The sequence below is a fragment of the Lipotes vexillifer genome, unplaced genomic scaffold (genome assembly GCF_000442215.2).
Source record: "Lipotes vexillifer unplaced genomic scaffold, Lipotes_vexillifer_v1.1 scaffold1258, whole genome shotgun sequence".
Classification (NCBI taxonomy): Eukaryota; Metazoa; Chordata; class Mammalia; order Artiodactyla; family Lipotidae; genus Lipotes; species Lipotes vexillifer.
Window position 1 is genome coordinate 359,140 of NW_006773444.1, and position 23,647 is coordinate 382,786.

At 43.2% G+C, this 23,647-nt stretch overlaps 1 protein-coding gene across 1 annotated transcript in view; it reads right to left on the reverse strand.

Annotated features, from left to right (window-relative positions):
- Positions 1-23,647, reverse strand: part of DDC (dopa decarboxylase) — a 55,124-nt gene that overhangs the window by 21,658 nt on the left and 9,819 nt on the right. The window contains exons 4-5 of the mRNA XM_007448335.1: positions 7,819-7,953; positions 5,863-6,006 (exon numbers count right to left, since the gene is read on the reverse strand). Coding sequence (XP_007448397.1) covers positions 5,863-6,006; positions 7,819-7,953 — 279 coding nt within the window. The remainder of the gene's footprint in view (positions 1-5,862; positions 6,007-7,818; positions 7,954-23,647) is intronic.

Here is a 23,647-nt window from a genome sequence, read left to right on the forward strand (position 1 = left end):
GGCTCGGTTCTTTGTGGCTGTCTGGAGGGGTGGGATAGGGAGGGTGGGAGGGAGGGAGACAAAGAGGGAAGAGATATGGGAACATATGTATATGTATAACTGACTCACTCTGTTATAAAGCAGAAACTAACACACCATTGTAAAGCAATTATACCCCAATAAAGATGTTAAAAAAAAAAAAAAAAATATATATATATATATATATATATATATAAAAGGAATTACACGCTATGAACAAGTGAGATTTATTCCAAGAATGCAAGGCTGGTTTCATCTTTGACATTCAATGTAACCCGCCTTGCTAACAGACTAAAGAAGAAAACCACAAGACCATATCAACAATGTAGAAAAATCATCTGACAAAATTCAACACGAATTTATGAAAAAAATTCTCAGAACTCTAGGAATAGAGAAAAACTTTCTTAACCTGGCAATGAACACCTACAAAAACCTAAAGATAACATCTTACTTAATGGTGAAAAACTAAATACTTTTCACTTAACATTGGGAACAAGGTAAGAATGCCCTGCCTCATCACTGCTATACAAATAGTACTGGAAATTCTATCCAGTGCAAAAAGGCAAGAAGAAGAAATAAAAGGCATACAGGTCATAAAGGAAGAAGTAAATCTGTACCTATCTGCATATAGCATGATTATCTAGATAGAAAACCCCCAAGAAATCCATTAAAAAAAAACCCTCCTAGTTTAGCAGGGTTACAGGATACAAGATCAACATACAAAAATTAATTCTATTTCTATAAGCTACAATAAACACATGGACATCAAAATTAAACATTCAATACCATTTACAGTTGTTCAAAAATAATAATTCTGTAGGTATAAATAGCAAAACATGTCCAGTCTTATATGATGAAAGAAATTAAAGGAGATTTAAATAAACGAAGAGACATATCACGTTCATGGCTTGAAAGACAACATAGTAAAGAATTTAATTACCATATAGGGCAAAGGGAAAGTCTCAAGCGAAATTTTAAAAATATTTTTAACTCAATGAAAATGAAAATACAGCTTATCAAAATTTGTGGAATGCAGTGAAAATAATGCTTAGAGGGAAATTTATAGCATGAAATGCATACATATACTAGAGAAGAAAGGAAAATTTAATTCCATAATGTAAGCTTCCACCTTAGGATACTTGAAAACAAAGAGCAAATTAGATCCAAAGGAACTAAAAGAAAAGAAATAATAAGAATTAGAGTAGACATCAGTGAAATTAGGAACAGGAAATCAATAGAGAGAATCAACAAAACCAAATGCCGGTACTTTGAAAAGACTGATAAAATTGATAAACATCTAACTAGGTTAACTAAGAAAAAAGAGAGGACACAAATTACTAATATTAGAAATAAAAGAAGGACCATCACTACTGATCCCATGGATGGTAAAAGGATAGTAAAAGAATATTATGAGTAACTTTATGTCCACAAATTTGAAAACCTGAATGAAATGGATCAATTCCTTGAAAGATGTAATCTACAAAAACTCACATAAAGAAAAATAGATCCTCTCAATAGGCTTATACCATGGCTTGAACATTTCTGTTCCCCCCTCACCTCCGCAAAACCCTTGAAACCAGAGTTGTTTGTATTAGGAGGCTGGGCCTTTGGCAGGTGCTTAGGTCATGAGGGTGGGGCCCTTGAGAACAGGATTGGTGCTCCTGTAAAAGACACCACACAGAGCTCCCTTGCCCCTTCTTCCATGTAAGGACATGGCAAGAAGTCAGCTGTCTGCACCCAGGAGAGGGTCCTCACCAGAGCCCACTCTGGCACCCTGATCTCAGACTTCCTTCCTCCAGAACTGTGGGAAATAAATTTCTGTTGTTCATAAGGCACCTGGTCTGTGGTATTTTATTATAGCAGCCTGAACAGACTAAGATGGCCTATATCTATTAAAGAAATAAAGTCAGTAAATTAATAGCCTTCCATAACAGAAAGCAACAGGCCCAGTTTTGTTCACTGGTAAAATCTACCCAATATTTAAGAAAGGAATTAAACTAGATATAGAAAACAAAGTAGGGCTTCCCTGGTGGAGCAGTGGTTAAGAATCCGCTTGCCAATGCAGGGGACCTGGGTTCGAGCCCTGGTCCGGGAAGATCCCACATGCCGCGGAGCAACTAAACCCGTGTGCCACAGCTACTGAGCCTGTGCTCTAGAGCCCGCGAGCCACAACTACTGAGCCCACGTACCACAACTACTGAAGCCTGCGTGCCTAGAGCCCGTGCTCCGCAACAAGAGAAGCTGCCGCAATGAGAAGCCCGCAGCACCGCAACAAACAGTAGCCCTCACTAGCGGCAACTAGAGAAAGCCCGCATGCAGCAACGAAGATCCAATGCAGCCCAAAATAAATTAATTAATTAATTTTTTTAAAAAAAGAAAAAAGAAAACAAGCTAGTGGTTACCAGTGGGGAGAGGGAAGGGGGAGGGGCAGGATAGGGGTAGGGTATTAAGAGGTAAAAACTACTATGTATAAAATAGATAAGCAACAAGGATATATTGTACACAGGGAATTATACCCATTATATGGTAATAAATTTTAATGGAATATAACCCATAAAAATGCTGAATCACTATGTTGTACAACTGAAACTAATATAATACTGTAAATCAGCTATATTTCAGTTAAAAAAAAAGAAATTAAACAAATTCTCTACAATCTCTTCCAGAAAATTGAAGAAAAGGGAGTGTTCCCTAACTCATTCTGTGAGGCCAGCCTTACCCTAGTTCCAAAATCAGATAAAGACATTACAAGAAAGAACTGTAGACAAATATCTCATGGATATAGATGTGAAAATTCTCAACAAAATATTAGCAAATTGAATTCAATAATATATAAAAAATAACAACCAGGTGGGATTTATTCTAGGTATGCATGGCTGATTCAGCATTGAAAATCAATTAATATGACCTATCATATCAAAAGGCTAAACAAGAAAACAAATCACACAATCATATCAATAGATACAGAAAAAGTATTTAACAAAATCCAGCATCCATTTATAATAAAAAATTCTTAGCGAATTTAGGATTCGAGTGGAATTTCCTCAACTTGATAAAGAACATCTATTAAAAACCTGAGAGGGCTTCCCTGGTGGCGCAGTGGTTGAGAGTCCGCCTGCCGATGCAGGGGACACGGGTTCGTGCCCCGGTCCGGGAAGATCCCACATGCCGCAGAGCGGCTGGGCCCGTGAGCCATGGCCGCTGAGCCTGTGCGTCCGGAGCCTGTGCTCCGCAACGGGAGAGGCCACAACAGTGAGAGGTCCGCGTAACGCAAAAAAAAAAAAAAAAACCTGAGAGCATACTTAACAGTGAGAAACTACAGGATTTCCTTATAAGATCAGAAACGAGGCAAGGATATTTGCTTTCACCACTCCTATTCAATACGATGCTGGGAATTCTACCTATTACAATAAGACAAGAAAAGGGATTAAAAGATATACAGATTGGGAGGGAAAAATGAAACTACCTTGGTTTGAAGATGACATGATTGTCTATATAGATATCCTACCACCTCACCCCCCAAAAAAACCAAAATCAAAATCAAACCCAAAACCTCCTGAAACTAATAAGCAATTATAAGAAGATACAGAATAAAGGATAATATACAAAAGTCAATTGCTTTCTCATATTCCAGCAATGAAAAATTTGCGTTTGAAATTAGAAACACAATACCATGTACATTAACACCAAACTAGAGAGAGAGAGAGAGACAGAGAGAGAGAAATGCTTAGGTAAAAATCTAACAAAATATGTACAAGATCTATATGAGGAAAACTATAAAATTCTGAGGAAAGAAGTAAAAGAGACATCTAAATAAATGGACAAATATTCTATGTACATGGATAGGAAGATTCAGTATTGTCAAGATTTCGGTGCTTCCTAACTTGATCTATAAAATTCCATTCAAAATTCCAGCCAATCATGTTATGGCTATTGACAAGCCAAGTCTAAAGTTTATAAAGAGAAGCAAATGACCCAGAATATCCAACACAATATATATGTATATATTTTGCCGCACAGCTTGCGGGATCTTAGTTCCCCAACCAGGGATTGAACCGGGCCCTGGGCCCTGGCAGTGCAAGTGCCGAGTTCTAACCACTGGACCACCAGGGAATTCCCTACCCTTGCAACACTGAGGGAGAAGAACAAAGTCAGAGGACTGACACTACCCGACTTCAATCAAGTCTTACTCTAAAGCTACTGCAATTCCAGGCAGTGTAAAATTGGGGAAAGAATAGACCAACAGATCAATGGAACAGAATAGAGAGCCCAGAAATAGACACACACAAATATGGTCACCTGATCTTTGACAAAGGAGCAAAGGCAATTTAATGGGGAGAGGATAGTCTTTTCAACAAATGGTACTAGAACAACTGGACATCCACATGCAAAAAAAAATGGATTTGGACACAGACATTACACCTTTTACAGAAACCAGAGCAAAATGGATCAGAGACCTAGATGTAAAATGTGAAACTATAAAACTCCTAGAAGATAACACTGGAGAAGATCTAGAACATCTTGGGTTTTGTGATGAGTTTTTAGGTACCAATGACATATTCCATGAAAATAAAATTGATGAGATGGACTTCATTAAAAATAAAAACCTATTCTTTGTGATAGATACTTCAGAGAATGAGAGGACAGGTCACTGACTTGGAAAAAACATTTGCAAATCATACCTTTTGATAAAGCACTGGTGTCCAAAATATACAAAGAAATCTTAAAACTCAACAATCTGAATCTTGTTGATGTCTCTACAATTATTTGTTTATGCTCCTGATTCCTCTGGGAATTCCTCGAATCAGGATCAAACTGTGTATAAAACCATACCCTCTGTGCCTCTCCCAGCCTCCATGTTAGATATTCAGTAAAAGGTGCTAAATTTGAATTGCTCAAAACAATTTTTTGGATAAAAGAGCTTGTCTCAAAGATTAACTCTTAAAAAGTAGTGGAAGTTATTACTACATGGCCCCTAGAGTCTGTTGAACCTAGATTGCTCTACAACTAGGAAATGCCCAGATACTGACAGGTGTGCCTCAGAGCATGGAATCCTGGGTACACAGGAGAATCTGGAAGTTGCTATGAAGCGTCTCCAATGCCTGGTCCCATCCCCAGAGAGGCTGGAGCGGCGTCTGGGCATCAGCATTCTTTATAGCTCCCCAGATGACCCCAAAGTGCAGCCAGATGACCTCACGGGGCTAGTGCCACAATCACAGCCTTTCAGCTGCCATCACACCTGACGTCCCAGTCCAGACACCGGCTGATGCCATGATCACACCAGGCATGACAGCTCCCAGCCTCCAGTCGTAACAGCAACTGTTTCTTCCCCACTGGAAAAAGCCCATCCGTGCACAAGAAAACTAGCTGCTATTTGGCTAGTTAGATATTTTAATTATATCCTATTTATTTGTATTTTAATTGGTCACTGCTTGCTTGCAATACACCTCTCGCAAATGACGCTTCTTAGCAGCTACTGAGGACACCAATCTAGGTGGAAAGTGTGTTTTATTTTTAATTCGGCTCACTTGGATTCCGTCATGCATCTACCATGTCAAGGGGCCACCCTATGGCATCATTTTTAACAAGAAGCAGAAGCAAGACTTCTCGGCTTCGCAGCATCCTCCAGGCTGGGTTCTCTGGTGTTACTGGTTTCTGAGATTCACACAAGTGGAAGGAAAAATAAATGGAGTTTTGCTCCAGCCACCCTCAAGGAGAGGCGGGCTGACCTGAGTACCACCTGGCGTGTGACCACCGCAGCAGCCTGGAAAGTGGCCCTGCCACCGCGGGCCACCCCCCCGCCCCGCAGGGCCCAGACACCCCCGTGGAGCCACACAAACTTACGAAGAATGGAATCAGGCCCTCGGCCTTGTCTCTCTCCAGGGCCTCCTGCAGGGCGGAAGCTCGCATGGCAAACTTGCCATCGGAAGGGATCGCTTTTAATTTCACTCCACCAATCAAGCCAGCTCTTTCCACGGAGGAGTGTGCCTGCAAGAGAGCGCAGGGGTAGAGTCTGCAGCAGCTCACAGCCCTCCTGCCCCCCACCTTCCGGCCTGGAGCTGTTTCAGGTCCTGAGGAATCTGCTTCCCAGTTTAATGATTCAGACTCTTAGAGCGAGAAGTGCTCGGCAGCCCTGAGGGTGTTTTCATCCATTGGTTTGAATTCTAGTGAAGCAGTGAATGCCCATTTGAAAGCATAGTTGGGATAATGACACGTAATGGTGTGTCCTTAATAAGGGCACTCAATAAGCTCCGGTTCCTACTCTTTTCCTCTGAGGCTCTAAAATCTCCTGTGAAACGTAAGACAATTCTCGGAAGAACTTCTCATGGTTTGTGCGTCCTCTTTAACCTCAGGGGAGGAGTGAGGTGATCAGGTTATTAATTTACAACCAGCACCTTGACCCCATGTTCCCGGGGGCTAAGGCTCTCCTGAAGTGTAGATTCCATTCAGGAGGAGGTGACAGGCGGTGACTGTCTCAGAGGCCACATCCTTGCTTTTGCTCCCTCGCTGCCCATTCTGCTTCCCTAACTCCTACAGGATTCCCCGGAGAGCACCACTCAATAAACGGTGAACCCCTAAAGCCTCGCATCAGGCCCCGCTCCTGGGGAACCTGCCTGAGAGCTGAGGAAGAATTGCACCCTAGAGCCCATGGCCGTCCGGTGGATGTAAGGAACCCACCTGACTGCCATCACCCAGGATGGTACTGGCCATGCACCATCCTCGGGAGAATCTAGAAGCATCACAAATCACTTCTGTAGGGCGAAATTCCCTCATGGAAACCCTATTGGGAAAGGCTACACCCTAACATTCATAGCAACTTATCTGAGCCTAGATTCACTGAATACCTACACATGCATTTTTTTCAAGTCTCCTCGTGTCTTTCTGGGAAACCAGGGAGATAGAAATAGAAGTGAATAGTTTTCTTGATGTGCAGGGAGCTCTAGTGCCTAGAGTTAGAATACACACAGAGACAGTACTCCTGATTAAGCATCAAAATATGGGTGTTGTGCTGATTTCAGGCTACACGTATTTATTAACTAGAACAAAGTTGTCACAGTTGAAATGCCTGGCTTAAGAAATTCGTTACAAATATTATGTCAGCAGAGCTAAATCAGCTATTCCTTGTGGAACCAAATCCTTCAGTGGTACCATTTTTCAGCACTCTCGACTACACTTTCACTCATGGAGTTACTGCTCAATGCTCTTTCCTCCTGTTCCTTCTCACACAATTCGGTTTTGGTTTTGTTTTTAACCGTTTTTAAGTGGGCTGGTCACTGGAATTGACCCGTATGCTAGATGCCCCTATTTGCAGAGTTCTCTAAACCTTACAAAGCACCATTGTATCCTTCACCTTAGTTTAGCCACTAGCTGGCAGAGCAGCATTATCAGGGGACAGATGCTGTTGGCCCTGTTTGATGGTTAAAAATAATGGCTCAGAGAATTGACGTGATGAACCTGAGATCGCAGAATTTCAAACAGCAGAGCTGGGATGTGAGCCCAGGTCTCTGAGCCCAGGTCCCACATGAATCTCCACAGCTCTGCTCTGAAGGCAGCCAGATGACCTCAACACAAGCAGGTGCAAGTGGGGTCTCGGTGACCTCATGGTACATTTATTTTCTTTTCAACTTGATCTACTAAGTTCCCACCTGCAGCCCACACCTTGTCTTTAGCATAGGTCTCCCTGGGGAACTGTTCTTGGATTGGAAATGTTGCTGCACAGCTTAGGTGGGTTTTGACTTGCTGCCACACCAATCATTCTGCTCTGTGAGGCTCCATGGGGCTCCGGGCAACCACACCCACCTGGTCAGATGCGTAGGCCACCAGCTTCTCCATGATGGTGGCCTGTGTCAGCCCCGGGGAGGCAGCCTGCAGGCATCGTGTCACTTTGGTCCGAGCAGCCAGTAGGGTCACCAGGGTGGCTTCACTGGCACTTCCCTAAATCAAAGAAAAGATCGAAATGGGCTTCCAAGTACAGCCAGGGAATCAACTCTAAACTTGGGAGGTGCAACTTGGGGTCCCCATATTTTCTTAAAAGATGCATCTGAAATTGCCAAGTTCACTCTCCTTTCAACAGGAAAAGGCTGCACACCTGTGACTGCCACTGCAGCTCTTATTATCAATTCAACCTTGCTCTGTCTGTTTTTCATAAGATAACCTCCAGCATGTCTGAGCACTCAGCACGTACCAGGCATCACCGGGCCCACTTCACAGGCACTTTCCTGCGGATGCCTCCTGGTCTACCCAGGAGGTGCTGGCCCATTTCCCCGGGGAAAGGAGGACATGGGGCCCAGGGCACAGCTCTCAGCCCAGCTCTGTGTGCACAGCAACGCGGACAGATAAATCTGTATGTTTCTATAAACGGGATTCCTCTTCTTTGAGACTCAAAAATTGCCTTGCAGGATTTTCCTCAGTCACTGATGGTACAGGCTGAAGTGTGTCCCCCAAAATTTCATACGTTGAAGTCCTAACTCCTAGTACCTCAGGACATGACCATATTTGGAGACAAGACCTGTAAAGGGGTCACTAAGTTAGAGGGTCCCTGATCCAGACTGGCTGATGTCCTTGTAAGAAGAGGAGCTGCGGACGTGCGCACACACACACACACACACACACACACACACACACATACACGCACGCAGGAGAGGCCACATGAGGACACAGGGAGGAGATGCCCGCCTGCCAGCCAAGGGCAGAGGGCTCCGGGAAATCAGCCCTGTTGCCACCTCGACCTCAGACGTCCAGCCTCCGGACTGTGAGACAATCGATGTCTGTTGTTTAAGCTGCCCCTCTGTGGTTGTTTGTTGTGGTAGCCTTAGCAAAAGCTAACACAACGAATGTCGACAACTTATTTTGGCGAAGTAATCAAGAAGGATGCAAAATTCACTCTTCTGAGGGGGGGAGGAAGCGAAAGAGAATATGGATTCAACACCCATAGTGTTAGCCCAGCTAATTTGCAAAATAATCCCATTTCTAAATTTTATCATCTTAGGGTGGGAAACTATGCTCAGAGAGGGTAACTTGCCCCAAATCAGCAGCTAGGGAGTGGCATGGTTAGGAGTGAGCCCATGTGACGAAAGAAACGGAAGAACAGCTTCAGGGCTAACAGCACGTTTTGGCTTCTGTAAGAAACTTGCTTACTTGCTTGGGGCAGGAAGAACCGGGTTCCTGACTGGCTGATTCAAAATTAAACAGCTCCCTCCCTCCCTGGGAACTTCCCGTCCTGTAAAGGGTATAAAGGCCTCGCCCGACTGTTGGTCGGGGTCTCACTCACTTCTCTCCGAGTGGGACCCTGTCCGGACAGCTTGTGTAAGCTTCTATACTTGTATAAATCCTTTGCTAATCTTTCTGATTGGTGTTGGTGATTCTCGGGTGTCCTTGGTTGGGACACGGGTCGCATTTACCGGGGAACTTGACTCCAGGCGTGTGGCTCCCGGACCGCAACATTTGGGGGCTCGTCCGGGATCGGACAGTGGAGGTTAAAGACCTGAAACAGGGTCCCTCCCTGTCTTTGGAATACCCTAAGTGGAGGTAAAAGACCTGAAACAGGGCCCCTCCCTGTCTTTGGAATACCCGAAGTGGAGGTAAAACAGGGTCCCTCCCTGTCTTTGGACTACTCGAAGTGGAGGTTAAAGATCTGAAACAGGGTCCCTCCCTGTCTTTGGACTACTCGAAGTGGAGGTTAAAGATCTGAAACAGGGTCCCTCCCTGTCTTTGGACTACTCGAAGTGGAGGTTAAAGATCTGAAACAGGGTCCCTCCCCCGAAGCCACCGCCTGCTCCTTCCTCGGGTAAGTTTGCGACCCTTGGCTTGCCGGCAAGAAACTAGGAGACTCCATTAAGGCTTGTCGGACGCGACGTTAAGCCTGGAGTCAGGAGGAGTCCCGGGACGCCGCGATTCCTCCTTGGGAATTCAAAGTCGGTTTCGATATTCTTTGGTCCCGACTTTGAACTGGGATTGTGTCAAAACTTGTTGTTCTCTCCTTCTGTCTTTTGTCACTCGTGTGTGTGCTCTTGCATTTGCTTGGACACTTTGGCTTTGTGCTTGTGCTAAAACCTTTAGCTCAACAGAAATTTAACAATGGGACAAGGTATGTTCCGGATGCAGACCCCCCTGAGCCTAGTTCTGGACCACTTCAGAGACTTCCGCCAGATCGCCAGGGAATTCGGGGCCTCTGTATCCCCGGAAACCCTCCGCACCTTTTGTGAATTGGAATGGCCGACATTTGAGGTGGGATGGCCATCCGAAGGTACGTTCTTTATTCCGGTTATAGATGCGGTGGAAGATATTGTCTTTAAGGCACATGATGATCAGATTCCTTATATTGAGTGTTGGCGGGGTCTCGTGGAGACACCACCTGACTGGCTGAGGCCCTGGTTGCCCCCGCCGGGAGCTACCAACAGAAAGGAAACAAGATCTAAAGATAACATATGTGCCGCCAAGATGGCGGACGGGGAAAAAACCTAATGTTAAAAGCTCTAAGTCCCCGCCCCCTCCTCTTGTAGGGGAGGGAGAGGAAGAAGAAGAAACCCCTCCTCCCGAGGCGTCTGCGCCTCCCCCTCCCTATGTCCCTCCCGCGGCGGATACCGGCCCCGATGACGACATCCTCCCAGGTCGGCCCAGGAGACCGCATACCCGGTCTAGAGATCACTTGACTGAACCGAGGCCCACTGCTCTGCCTCTGCGGCAACAAGCACCAAGACCAGGGGAGGCACAGCCCTTTCTTACTTACGCCCCCTTCTCCACGACTGATTTATATAATTGGAAATTACAGAATCCTCCATTTTCTGGGAAACCACAAGCGTTAATCACCAGCCGACCTGGGATGACTGTCAGCAATTGTTACAGGTTTTATTTACCACGGAAGAAAGAGAAAAAGTCATGTGGGGGGCCCATAAACAGGTACTTGGTCCAGATGGACGGCCCACTGATAACCCCAACCTAATTGAAACCGTGCTCCCTAGTACCCGACCAGAATGGAACCCTAACACGGAGGAGGGACGAGGGGATTTGGCCCGTTTTCGCCAGGCTCTGTTAACAGGACTTCGGGCGGCAGCACGAAGGCCAACTAATATGTCCAAGGTTACAGAGGTGACCCAGGGAGCCACAGAGTCTCCAGCCGCCTTCCTGGAAAGGCTGATGGAGACTTACAGGCTATGGACCCCCATAGACCCTGAGGCACAAAAAAAAACAGGCAGGTGGGCAATTAACTTGGCCTTTGTGACACAGTCGGCCCCAGGTATCCGAAGGAAATTACAAAAATTAGATGGTTTTGAAGGGAAGAACTTATAAACTGAGAAGAGACAGTTAAGGCAGGTATTAAAAGAAAAAGTATTCTCAGTCACTAGGCAATGTGTGACTTGTGCACAAGTAAACCAAGGGGCCAACTCACAACACCAGGAACTGCATCGGTATCGAGGCAACGAGGCAGGCCGCTTTTGGGAAATGGACTTTAGCCTGATAGGAATTTTAAAAGAGGCCTTCTCCCCTCAGCTAAGTATTAAACAAAGGGGAAACCTTTGAGATACAAATGTCCTATCTGGTCTTCTAAGAAACCCTTATCTCTGCCATCTTTTTAAATGCAAATTTAAAAAAAAGAGGGTTAAGTAACTTAACACTTGACTTGTCAAGGATAAATAGAGATCCCAAGTGTCTTTTCTATAAGCACTAGTAAAAAGGGTTTAGCCATCTAGATTGGTGACCTTGATTTGTTCCATCTGCCAGAAGCCCAATTTGAATCCAACCCCTTGTAACTGATAGATTTTATGTTGTACCTGACTCAGGACTGAAATTTTGGAATGGGAACAATGAGACCTCTGTGTTTGTATTTTCATACGTATCTATATGTGTGTTGTAGATGTATGGTATTGCCAAAAATTAATTCATAGAAGAGCTCTACTTAATTGGCTTTAAAAAAAAAATCAAACACTTACATAAATACTCAGAAGTAAAAAAATAATCTGGCCAGAATGAATTTCGGGTTCATGTCATCTGAAAACTATTCAGTACTAAACTGATATCTGGTATTGAAGGTGGCTTAAACTTGTTGGTTTAATATAGACATGTCTTTAGAGTCATCAATGTTGAGTATAATACTTCTGTTGTACCTAGGTTTCCTAACGGTCAAATAAAACCTTATTCCATCTGTTATAAATCTGTCAACAAGAAAAGTAACTCAATGTAAAAAAAAAAAAAAAAACTTTTAAGGAAGGTAAGATGTATGTTTTCAGTAAAAGAAGGTGGGACGAATGAGAATTAAAAAATACTGAAAACAGTAATACATGCTCAGGATTTTCTAAGATTGGACTGAATTTAGTTGGGTAAATGGATTTTATTAGGAATGGGCTAGAACAAGACTGGATTTGGTTTCTTCCCCCAAAGTATTCTTAGAAAGCTGCTTTTGACAACAGACTGTGTGAGTTTCTTTGCATTTAAGTGATCTGTATTTGCTTTTGAGATCTTTTGTAACTTTGGTTAAGGAATAAGTATTGTCTCACAGTGACCTATGATCTTATTTGACCAACTGTTTTAAAACTTTTTGACAAACTTCCCAAATATCAAATTTTAATTGTTTCTTTTGATTTCCAGTTAACTTTGTGATACTTTAGAGGTCCCCTGAGGTATCTTAAAGAAAAATATTTAACTAAGATTACTTGGTATGTTAAACGTAATCATTCATAATTCTCGTTATTGTAACCAAGTTTCTTGATTGATTCCAAGGATTTGGACTGGATACAAAAGAAAAGGGGGGGGGGATTAGATAACGAGAAGGAAGGAATGATATGGATTACAGGGGGCCACTGGGACTCAACGCTGTTTTTGGACCACGGACAGGAAGGTCGACTTGGGCAAGCAGGCAGTCACCCTGCTGGTCATGCCTGACTGCCCCTGTGGGGGCAGGACGGGGATCACCGAGTTTTTATTCCTGAGAACCTAGGTCTGATGGTGATTCGACGCTTTCATGAGGGAACGCATCTGGGATCTACAGGGTTACATGAACTGTTAAAAACTCGTTTTCGAATTCCATAACCAGTTTCCCGAAGTAACCTTTTTACAATATGTGGATGATTTACTTGTGGCTGGAAAAACTGCGGGATTGTCTAACAGGAAGAAAAGGCCTAGTAAGGTTACTACAGGACTTGGGCTATAAACTCTCAATTGAAGGGGCTCGGATTTGTCAAGAACAAGTAAACTATTTAGGGTATATCCTAAAAGGAGGACAGAGATGGCTAGGAAAGCCACGCACTCAGGCCATCCTGGCCTTGCCAGCCCCTGCCACAAGGGGGAGAATTGAGAGAATTCTTGGGAATGGCGGGCTATTGCCGGCTCTGGATACCCAGATTTGCAGAGCTGGCCAAGCCTCTATACGATGCCCTGGGGGGTGTTGGCCGGAGTGGCCCCGAGGCCACCAAGATTGGCTGGGCTGAGACACAAGGGAGGGCCTTCCAGGACATTGGAAGGGCTCTTGCCTCGCCTTCTGCTCTGGCACTCCCCAACCCTGATGTGGGCGAGCCGGGGTGGCAAGGGGAGTACTAACTCAGAGGCTTGGGCCCTGGTGAAGGCCGATAGCCTTTCTCTCTAGATGGCTGGACACAGTGGCCTCCAGGTGGCCCTCATGCGTCGGACAAGTTGCTGTCGCTGCCCTGCTGAACCTCGGCAATGGAAAGCTTTTGTACAAAAACTGAAAATAAAATTTCCGGAACCCACATTGCCACCTGGAGACTTAGTCTGGGTAAAGAAGCATAACACCCAGACATCGGAGACTAGGTGGACTGGACCTCATCTGATTGTGTTGAGTACCCCGAATGCTGTTAAAGTCGACGGTGTCCGGACTTGGATTCTTCATAGCAGAATAAAGAGAGACTACACCACAGAGGACGTGGGCACTAACAGATGGATTGACTGGGCAAACTTTAGCCCAAAACGAAACATACCTCCTGAATACGGAAGACCAGGAATCAAGGATTTGATTAGTTCCTAGAAAAAGGGGGGAATGTGACGAAAGAAACGGAAGAACAGCTTCAGGGCTAAAAGCACATTTTGGCTTCTGTAAGAAACTTGCTTACTTGCTTGGGGCAGGAAGAACCGGGTTCCTGACTGGCTGATTCAAAATTAAACAGCTCCCTCCCTCCCTGGGAACTTCCCGTCCTGTAAAGGGTATAAAGGCCTCGCCCGACTGTTGGTCGGGGTCTCACTCACTTCTCTCCGAGTGGGACCCTGTCCGGACAGCTTGTGTAAGCTTCTATACTTGTACTTGTATAAATCCTTTGCTAATCTTTCTGATTGGTGTTGGTGATTCTCGGGTGCCCTTGGTTGGGACACGGGTCGCATTTACCGGGGAACTTGACTCCAGGCGTGTGGCTCCCGGACCGCAACACCCACATCTGCCCGGCGGGAACCTCCCCACATTTATAATCAACTTTCCTGTTCCTCCTGCTCTTGATCACGGAATCTTAGTAAATCCTGGAAAAAACCAGGAGCTGAACAGTATTACCATTAGAAAGAAAAAATTTAAAAGGTAGAGTTTTGTTGACTATGAGAAGGTTTATAAGATTTTAGGGGAGAGGGGCAGAGACAAGATGGCGGTGTGGGGAGACGCAGAGTTCACGTCTCCCCACAACTGGGGTGGCTGCTGTATGCTGGTGGGGGACCCCGACGGCCACGGAGATGGGCAGAACCCCCAAGGGAACCAGTACCACGTGGGGGGACTGAGGGGGGAGGAGAAGTGGAGGCTGGACAGGACCAGTGCCCCTGAGGGGTGGCTGAGAGCGGGGAGGGGTTCCCATGCCTGGAGGGACCCTTGGGGGGGGCTCAGATCAGGGGGGAGTGCACCCAACTTTTTCCCTGCCCAATCGGCCGGGGAAATCTGCCTGGCTCTCGGACCAGGTCCTACGCCCTCAGAGGTCCCCTCCGGGCTGGGTTGGTCCTGGGTACGTAGGAGGGAGGCCAGAGAGAACAGGAGAGGCAGGAAGGAGGGACCCACCAGGAGAGGAGCGGAGGGCGTTTGCCCCGCCCACTCGGACTCAGGGAGCCTGCTGAGCTCCCAGGCTGCTGCCCCGCCCTCCAAAGCCCCCTCCAGGCCATGTGGGTCCTGGGGGCATAGGAGGGAGGCCAGGAAGATCAGGAGAGGCAGGTGGGAGGGGCCCTCCAGGACCGGAGGAGCAGGAGAGGAGTGGAGGGTGATTGCCATGTCCACTAGAACCCAGGAAGCCTGCTGGTCTCCCAGGTGGGGTTCCCCGCCCTCTGAGAACAGAGGCTGGAGGCACGTCTGAGCCCCTTCTGTTCTGTTGAGCTTAAGCCCCCAACCCCCCGGCCTTTTCCAGCCCTGTGTGTCCTAAGCATAGGCCCCACTGACTACCCAAACCTCGCCCTTGCTTAGGCCTCGCCCTCCACAGCCAAGGCCTTTTCCACCTTTTATTCTACTCTTTTTTACTATTGTGGTTCTGTTTTAGCTTCAGTTGTTTCATCTATATTTTTATTTTTAATTTTTTCTAACATACCTGTTAGTTTCCTAGTCTAATTTTATTTTTTACTTTGCTATCATTCTCCTCTCTCTCTTTTTTTTTTTTTTGGCCACCCTTACACAGCTTGTGGGATCTTGGTTCACAAGCCAGGGGTCAGGCTGAAGCTCCTGCGGTGGGAGCTCCGAGTCCAAACCACTGGACTAAAAGAGAACGTCAGACCCCAAGGAATATTCATCAGAGTGAGGTCTCCAGGAGGTCCTCATCTCAGCACCAAGACACAGCTCTACCCAACAGCCTACAAAATTCAGTGTTGGAAGCCTCAGGCCAAATAACCAGTAAGACAGGAACACAACCACACTCATTAAAAAAAAAAAGGAAAAAAAATGAGACAGCAAAAGAATATGTCACAGATGAAGGAGCAAGGTAAAAACCTACAAGACCAAAAAAATGAAGAGGAAATAGGCAATCTACCTGAAAAAGAATTCAGAGTAATGATAGTAAAGATGACCCATGGGCTTCCCTGGTGGCGCACTGGTTGAGAGTCTGCCTGCCGATGCAGGGGACACGGGTTCGTGCCCCGGTCTGGGAAGATCCCACATGCCGCGGAGCGACTGGGCCCGTGAGCCATGGCCGCTAAGCCTGCGTGTCCAGAGCATGTGCTCCGCAGCAGGAGAGGCCACAACAGTGAGAGGCCCACATACCACAAAATAAAAAAAGATGACCCAGAACCTTGGAAATAGAATGGAGTCACGGATTGAGAAAATACAAGAAATGTTTAACAAAGATCTAGAAGAACTAAAGAACAAACAAACAGAGATGAACAACACAAAAAACTAAAATGAAAAACACACTAGAAGGAATCAATAACAGAATAACTGAGGCAGAAGAACGAAGATAAAATGGTGGAAATAACTTCCAAGGAGCAGAATAAAGAAAAAAGAATGAAAAGAATTGAAGACAATCTCAGAGACCTCTCGGACAAAACTAAATGCACCAACATTCAAATTATAGAGGTCCCAGAAGAAGAAGAGAAAAAAAAAGGGTCTGAGAAAATATTTGAAGGATTATAGTGGAAAACTTCCCAAACATGGGAAAGGAAATAGTCACCCAAGTCCTGGAAACACACAGGGTCCCATACAGGACAAACCCTAGGAGCAACACACCAAGACACATATTAAGCAAACTAACAAAAATTAAATTCAAAGAAAAAATAGTAAAAGCAGGAAGGGAAAAACAAAAAATAACACACAAAGGAATCTCCATAACGTTATCAGCTGATTTTTTAGCAGAAACTCTGCAGGCCAGAAGGGAGTGGCAGGATATACTTAAAGTAATGAAAGAGAAAAACCTACAACCAAGATTACTGTACCGAGCAAGTATCTCATTCAGATTTCAACAGAGAAATCAAAAGCTTTACAGACAATCAAAAGCTAAGAGAATTAAGCACCACCAAACCAACTTTACAGCAAATGCTAAAGAAACTTCTCTGGGCAGAAAACACAAGAGAAAAAAAAAAGACCCACAAAAACAAACCCAAAACCATTAAGAAAATCGTAATAGGAACATACATATCAATAGTAACCTTGAATGTAAATGGATTAAATGCCCCAACCAGAAGACAAAGACTGGCTGAATGGATACAAAAACAAGACCTATATATATGCTGTCTACAAGAGACCCACTTCAGACCTATATATATGCTGTCTACAAGAGACCCACTTCAGACCTATATATATGCTGTCTACAAGAGACCCACTTCAGACCTAGGGACACATACAGACTGAAAGCGAGGGGATAGAAAAAGATGTTCCATGCAAATGGAAATCAAAAGAAAACTGGAGTAGCAATACTCTTATCAGATAAAATAGACTTTAAAATGAAGACAGTTACAAGAGATAAGGAAGGACACTACAAAATGATCAAGGGATCAATCCAAGAAGATGCTATAACAATTCTAAATGTTTATGCACCCAACATAGGAGCACCTCAATACATAAGGCAAATGCTAACAACCATGAAAGGGGAAATCAACAGTAACACAATCGTAGTAGGGGACTTTAACACCCCACTTACACCAATGGACAGATCATCCAAACAGAAAATAAATAAGGAAACACAAGCTTTAAATGACACAATAGGCGAGATAGATTTAATTGATATTTATAGAACATTGCACCTAAAGTGGCAGAATACACTTTCTTCTCAAGTGCACAGGGAACATTCTCCAGGACAGATCACATCTTGGATCACAAATCAAGCCTCGGAAAATTTTTAAAAATTGAAATCATATCAAGCATCTTTTCTGACCACAATGCTATGAGATTCGAAATTGATCACAAGAAAAAAATTGTAAAAACCACAAATACATGGAAGCCAAACAGTGCACTACTAAATAACTGAGACATCACTGAAGAAATCAAAGAAGAAATAAAAAAATACTTAGAAACAAATGACAATGAAAACACAATGATCCAAAACCTATGGGATGCAGCAAAATCAGTTCTAAGAGACAAGTTTATATCAATTCAATCTCACCTCTAGAAATAAGAAAACTCGCAAATAAACAATCTAACCCTACACCTAAAGCAACTAGAGAAAGAAGCACAAAGAAAACCCAAAGTCAGTAGAAGGAAAGAAATCATAAAGTTCAGAGCAGAAGTAAATGAAATAGAAATGAAGAAAACAATAGCATAGATCAATAAAACTAAAAGCTGGTTCTTTGAGAAGATAAACAAAATTGATAAACCCTTAGCCAGACTCATCAAGAAAAAAAGGGAGATGACGCAAATCAATGAAAGTAGAAATGAAAAAGGAGAAATCACAACTGACACTAAAGAAATACAAAGGATTATGAGAGACTATTACAAACCACTATATGTCAATAAAATGGACAACCAAAAAGAAATGCACAAATTCTTGGAAAGGTACAATTTTCCAAGACTGAACCAGGAAGAATTAGAAAATATAAACAGATCTATCACAAGTAATGAAATTAAAACTGTAATTAAAAATCTTCCAACAAACAAAAGTCCAGGACCGGGGCTTCCCTGGTGGCGCAGTGGTTGAGAATCTGCCTGCCAATGCAGACGACACGGGTTCGAGCCCTGGTCTGGGAAGATCCCACATGCCATGGAGCAACTGGGCCCGTGAGCCACAATTACTGAGCCTGCGCGTCTGGAGCCTGTGCTCCGCAACAACAGAGGCCGCGATAGTGAGAGGCCTGCGCACCGCGATGAAGAGTGACCCCCACTTGCCACAACTAGAGAAAGCCCATGCACAGAAATGAAGACCCAACACAGCCATAAATAAATAAATAAATAAATACATTGTGTATTAAAAAAAAAAAAAAAAACCTGAGGGGGTGTGATGTTTAAAAAAAAAAATAAAAAAAAAAGTCCAGGACCAGATGGCTTCACAGGTGAATTCTATCAAATATTTAGAGAGGAGCTAACACCTATCCTTCTTAAACTTTTCCAAAAAATTGCAGAGGGAGGAACACTCCAAAATTCATTCTACGAAGCCACAATCACACTGATACCAAAACCAGAAAAAGATATCACAGAAAAAGAAAATTATAGACCAATATCACTGATGAACACAGATGCAAAAACACTGAACAAAATATTGGCAAACAGAATCCAACAACGTATTAAAAGGATCACACACCATGATCAAGTGGGATTTATCACAGAGATACAAGGATTCTTCAATGTATGCAAATCAATCAGTGTGATACACCATATTAACAAAGTAAGGAATAAAAACCATATGATCATCTCAATAGATGCAGAAAAAGCTTTCAACAAAATTCAACACCCATTTATGATAAAAACCCTCCAGAAAATGGGCATAGAGGGAACATACCTCAACATAATAAAGGACATATATGACATACCCACATCAAACATCATATTCATGGTGAAAAGTTGAAAGTATTTCCACTAAGATCAGGAACAAGGCAAGGATGTCCACTCTAACCAATCTTATTCAACATAGTTTTGGAAGTCCTAGCCACAGCCATCAGAGAAGAAAAAGAAATAGAAGGAATACCAATTGGAAAAGAAGAAGTAAAATTGTCACTGTTTGTAGATGACATGATACTATGCATAGACAATCCTAATGATGCCACCAGAAAACACCTAGAACTAACCAATGAATTTGGTAAGGTTGCAGGATACAAAATTAATGCACAGAAATCTCTGGCATTCCTATACAACTAACAATGATATATCTGAAAGAGAAATTAAGGAAACAATCCCATTTACCACTGCAACAAAAAGAATAAAATACCCAGGAAAAAACCTACTTAAGGAGGCAAAAGACTTGTGCTCAGAAAACTATAAAACATCGATGAAAGAAATCAAAGATGACATAAACAGATGGAGAAATATACCATGCTCTTGGATTGGAAGAATCAGTATTGTGAAAATGACTATACTACGCAAAGCACTCTACAGATTCAATGCAATCCCTATCAGACTACCAGTGGCATTCTTCACAGAATTAGAACAAAAATTTTACAATTTGTATGGAAACACAATAGACCCCAAATAGCCAAAGCAATATTGAGAAAGAAAAACGGAGCTGGAGGAATCAGGCTCCCCAGCTTCAAACTATAATACAAAGGTACAATAATCAAGACAGTATGGTACTGGCACAAAAACAGAACTATAGATCAATGGTACAGGACAGAAAGCCCAGAAATAAACCCACACACATATGGTCACCTAGTTTACGACAAAGGAGACAAGAACATACAATGGAGAAAAGACAGCCTCTTTAATAAGTGGTACTGGGAAAACTGGACAGCTACATGTAAAAAAATGAAATTAGAACACTCCCTAACACCATACACAAAATAAACTCAAAATGGATTAAAGACCTAAGTGTAAGACCAAACACTATAAAACTCTTAGAGGAAAACATAGGAAAAACACTCTGACATAAACCACAGCAAGATCTTTTCTGACCCACCTCCTAGAGTAATGGAAATAAAAACAAAAATAAACAAATGTGACCTAATTAAACTTAAAAGCTTTTGCACAGCAAAGAAAACCATAAACAAGACAAAAAGACAACCCTCAGAATAGGAGAAAATATCTTCAAATGAAAAAATGGACAGAGGATTAATCTCCAAAATATACAAACAGCTCATGGAGCTCAATATAAATAAAACAAACAATTCAATTAAAAAATGGGCAGAAGATCTAAACAGACATTTTACCAAAGAAGACATACAGATGGCCAAAAGGCACATGAAAAGCTGCTCAACATCACTAATTATTAGAGAAATGCAAGTCAAAACTACAATGAGGTATCACCTCACACAGGTCAGAATGGCCATTATCAAAAAATCTACAAACAATAAATGCTGGAGAGGGTGTGGAGAAAAGGGAACCCTCTTGCATTGTTGGTGGGAATGTAAACTGATACAACCACTATGGAGAACAGTATGGAGGTTCCTTAAAAAACTAAAGATAGAACTACCATATGGCCCAGCAATCCCACTACTGGGCATATACCCTGAGGAAACCATAATTCAAAAAGAGACATGTACCAAAATGTTCGTTGCAGCACTATTTACAGTAGCCAGGTCATGGAAGCAACCTAAGTGTCCATCAACAGATGAATGGATAAAGAAGATGTGGCACATATATACAATGGAATATTACTCAGCCATAAAAAGGAACAAAATTGAGTTATTTGTAGTGAGGTGGGTGGACCTAGTGTCTGTCATACAGAGTGAAGTAAGTCAGAAAGAGAAAAACAAATACTGTATGCTAACACATATATACGGAATCTAAAAAAAAAAAAAAAATAGTACTGATGAACCTAGTGGCAGGGCAGGAATAAAGATGTAGACATAGAGAATGGACTTGAGGACACGGTGCTGGGAGAGGCGGAAGCTGAGGCGAAGTGAGAGAGGCATGGACATATATACACTACCGAATGTAAAGTAGCTAGTGGGAAGCAGCCACATAGCAGAGAGAGATCAGTTTGGTGCTTTGCAATGACCTAGAGGGGTGGGATAGGGAGGGTGAGAGGGAGGCTCAAGAGAGAGGGGATATGGGGACATATGTATGCATATGGCTGATTCACTTTGTTGTACAACAGAAACTAACACGGTATTGTGAAGCAATTATACTCCAATAAAGATCTATTTAAAAAAAAAAAGATTTTAGAGTTTTACAGAGAAGTATACAATAAAATAAAGAGGTTAACCTCTCGTTAATATTTTCTCCCCCTTTCATTGATCCTGATTTCCTATTATTTATTTATTTATTTTTACTGTTTCGATGATTTTACTTTTTCTTTTAAGCCAACTTATATCCTTCAGGCAGGAAGATAAAGACATTCACTCACAGTTCTGTATAGCTGTGTAGCTCTAATGCATGGACTCATATATACACATATGTAATCTTCTCAATTCAGCCTCTAAAATGGGTTTTACATTTTCTTCAGGTCGCATTTTCACCGGCAATGATTTTAGATACGGATTTAGACCGTGCGGTTTTAGATCCGGTTAAAGAAACAGCTGGCAAAGCTAAAGCAGCTACAGCAGGAGATCCGAGCCCCCTGAGGGCAGGCACTGGACCTCACACATCCCCCCGCGTGGCTGCTTTCCTCCTGTGTCCCCATCTTGTGAGTCAGGGCCTGTCCACTGTCTCCTGCTTTCTCCCTGGACGTGGAAGGTGCAAAGCCCCTTGAAAGGCGTGGCTCCGGGGAGGGGAATCCCCGACACGCCCCCGACCCCCGCCCGACTCCTGTGTGAGTGCAGCTCCCCCCAATGCCATCCTCTGTCTGAAGGCTTGGACCTCTCATCACCCCCCAGTGTCCGCACTCCTTTGAACCACGCTCTAAGGAAAGGCTTGGATCACCACGGCAGTTCATTGAAGGTTTTCCTCTGGGCTCTGTCCATGTCTTGAAAGAAAACTCCCCTTCTCCAGGCAACAAAAAGTGCTTTTTCAAAAAAATGCCCAATGATCACTTATATGTGGAATCCAAAAAAAGAAGGTACAAATGAACTTATTTACAAAACAGAAACAGAGTCACAGAGGTAGAAAACAAACTTATGGTTACAAGCGGGGGGAAGGCAGGGAGGGATAAATTGGGAGATTGTGATTGACACATACACACTATTATATATAAAATAGATAACTAATAAGGACCTACTATAAATAAACTCTTAATCAGTACTCTGTGATAACCTATATGGGAAAATAATCTAAAAAAGAGTGGATATAGGTGTATGTATAACTGATTCACTTTGCTGTACAGCAGAAAGTAACACAACATTGTAAATTAACTATACTCTAATAAAAATTTAAAAATAAAAAAAAGAGTAAAGAAAATGTGATATATACATACATATATATATATATATATATATATATATATATATATATATATTCATATATATTTTTCAGCCTTAACAAAAAAAGAGGAAATCTTGTCATGGATAAACCTAGAGGACATTACGCTAAGTGAAATAAGCTAGACAGAGCAAAACAAATACCACATGGTATCACATATATGTGAAATTTTAAAATATTTTAAAAATATATTAACAGAGATAGTTATAGCTGAAAGGGTCATTACACACTTCTAAAGGAAGTTTCACTAAATATAGTCAGCATTAAGGAGATGTGTTGACAAGAAGAATTGAAAATAAAACTCGAAACAAACAAAAAATTGCCCAGTGAAATAATCGTCAGCCAGGCATCCATAAGTGTCACGGCTCGGGGACCGGGACAGGAGAACGAGCGTGTCTCCAGGCCTCTGTGGGAAGCAGATCTGGGCCGAGGTAGGGGCAGGCGCATTCTTGCTCCAAGAACAGTAATGATACCTTTGCTTTCCTGCCTCAGACAAAGGTTGCCATGGCAAAGCCGCTAGGAGGCAGAAAGAAATACGGTGAGCGCGGCCGCTCGGCTGTGAACGCTGGGAGCAGAAATGTCCTTTCATCTTCTGGGTTTTCAAGTGTCACCCCATACACGGCGGGAAATGGGCTTTTCTTCCAAGAGAGCTTTCAAACCCAATTAAGAGACCATTTTCATGGCCCCGTTTGTCCAGATCAAAGGATGATTTGCCGTTTGATGCAGACGCCCGTCACGGTGCCGACGCCCAGCAGCTGTGATTATGCCTCTGAGGGGCTCCCCCCCCCCGCATCC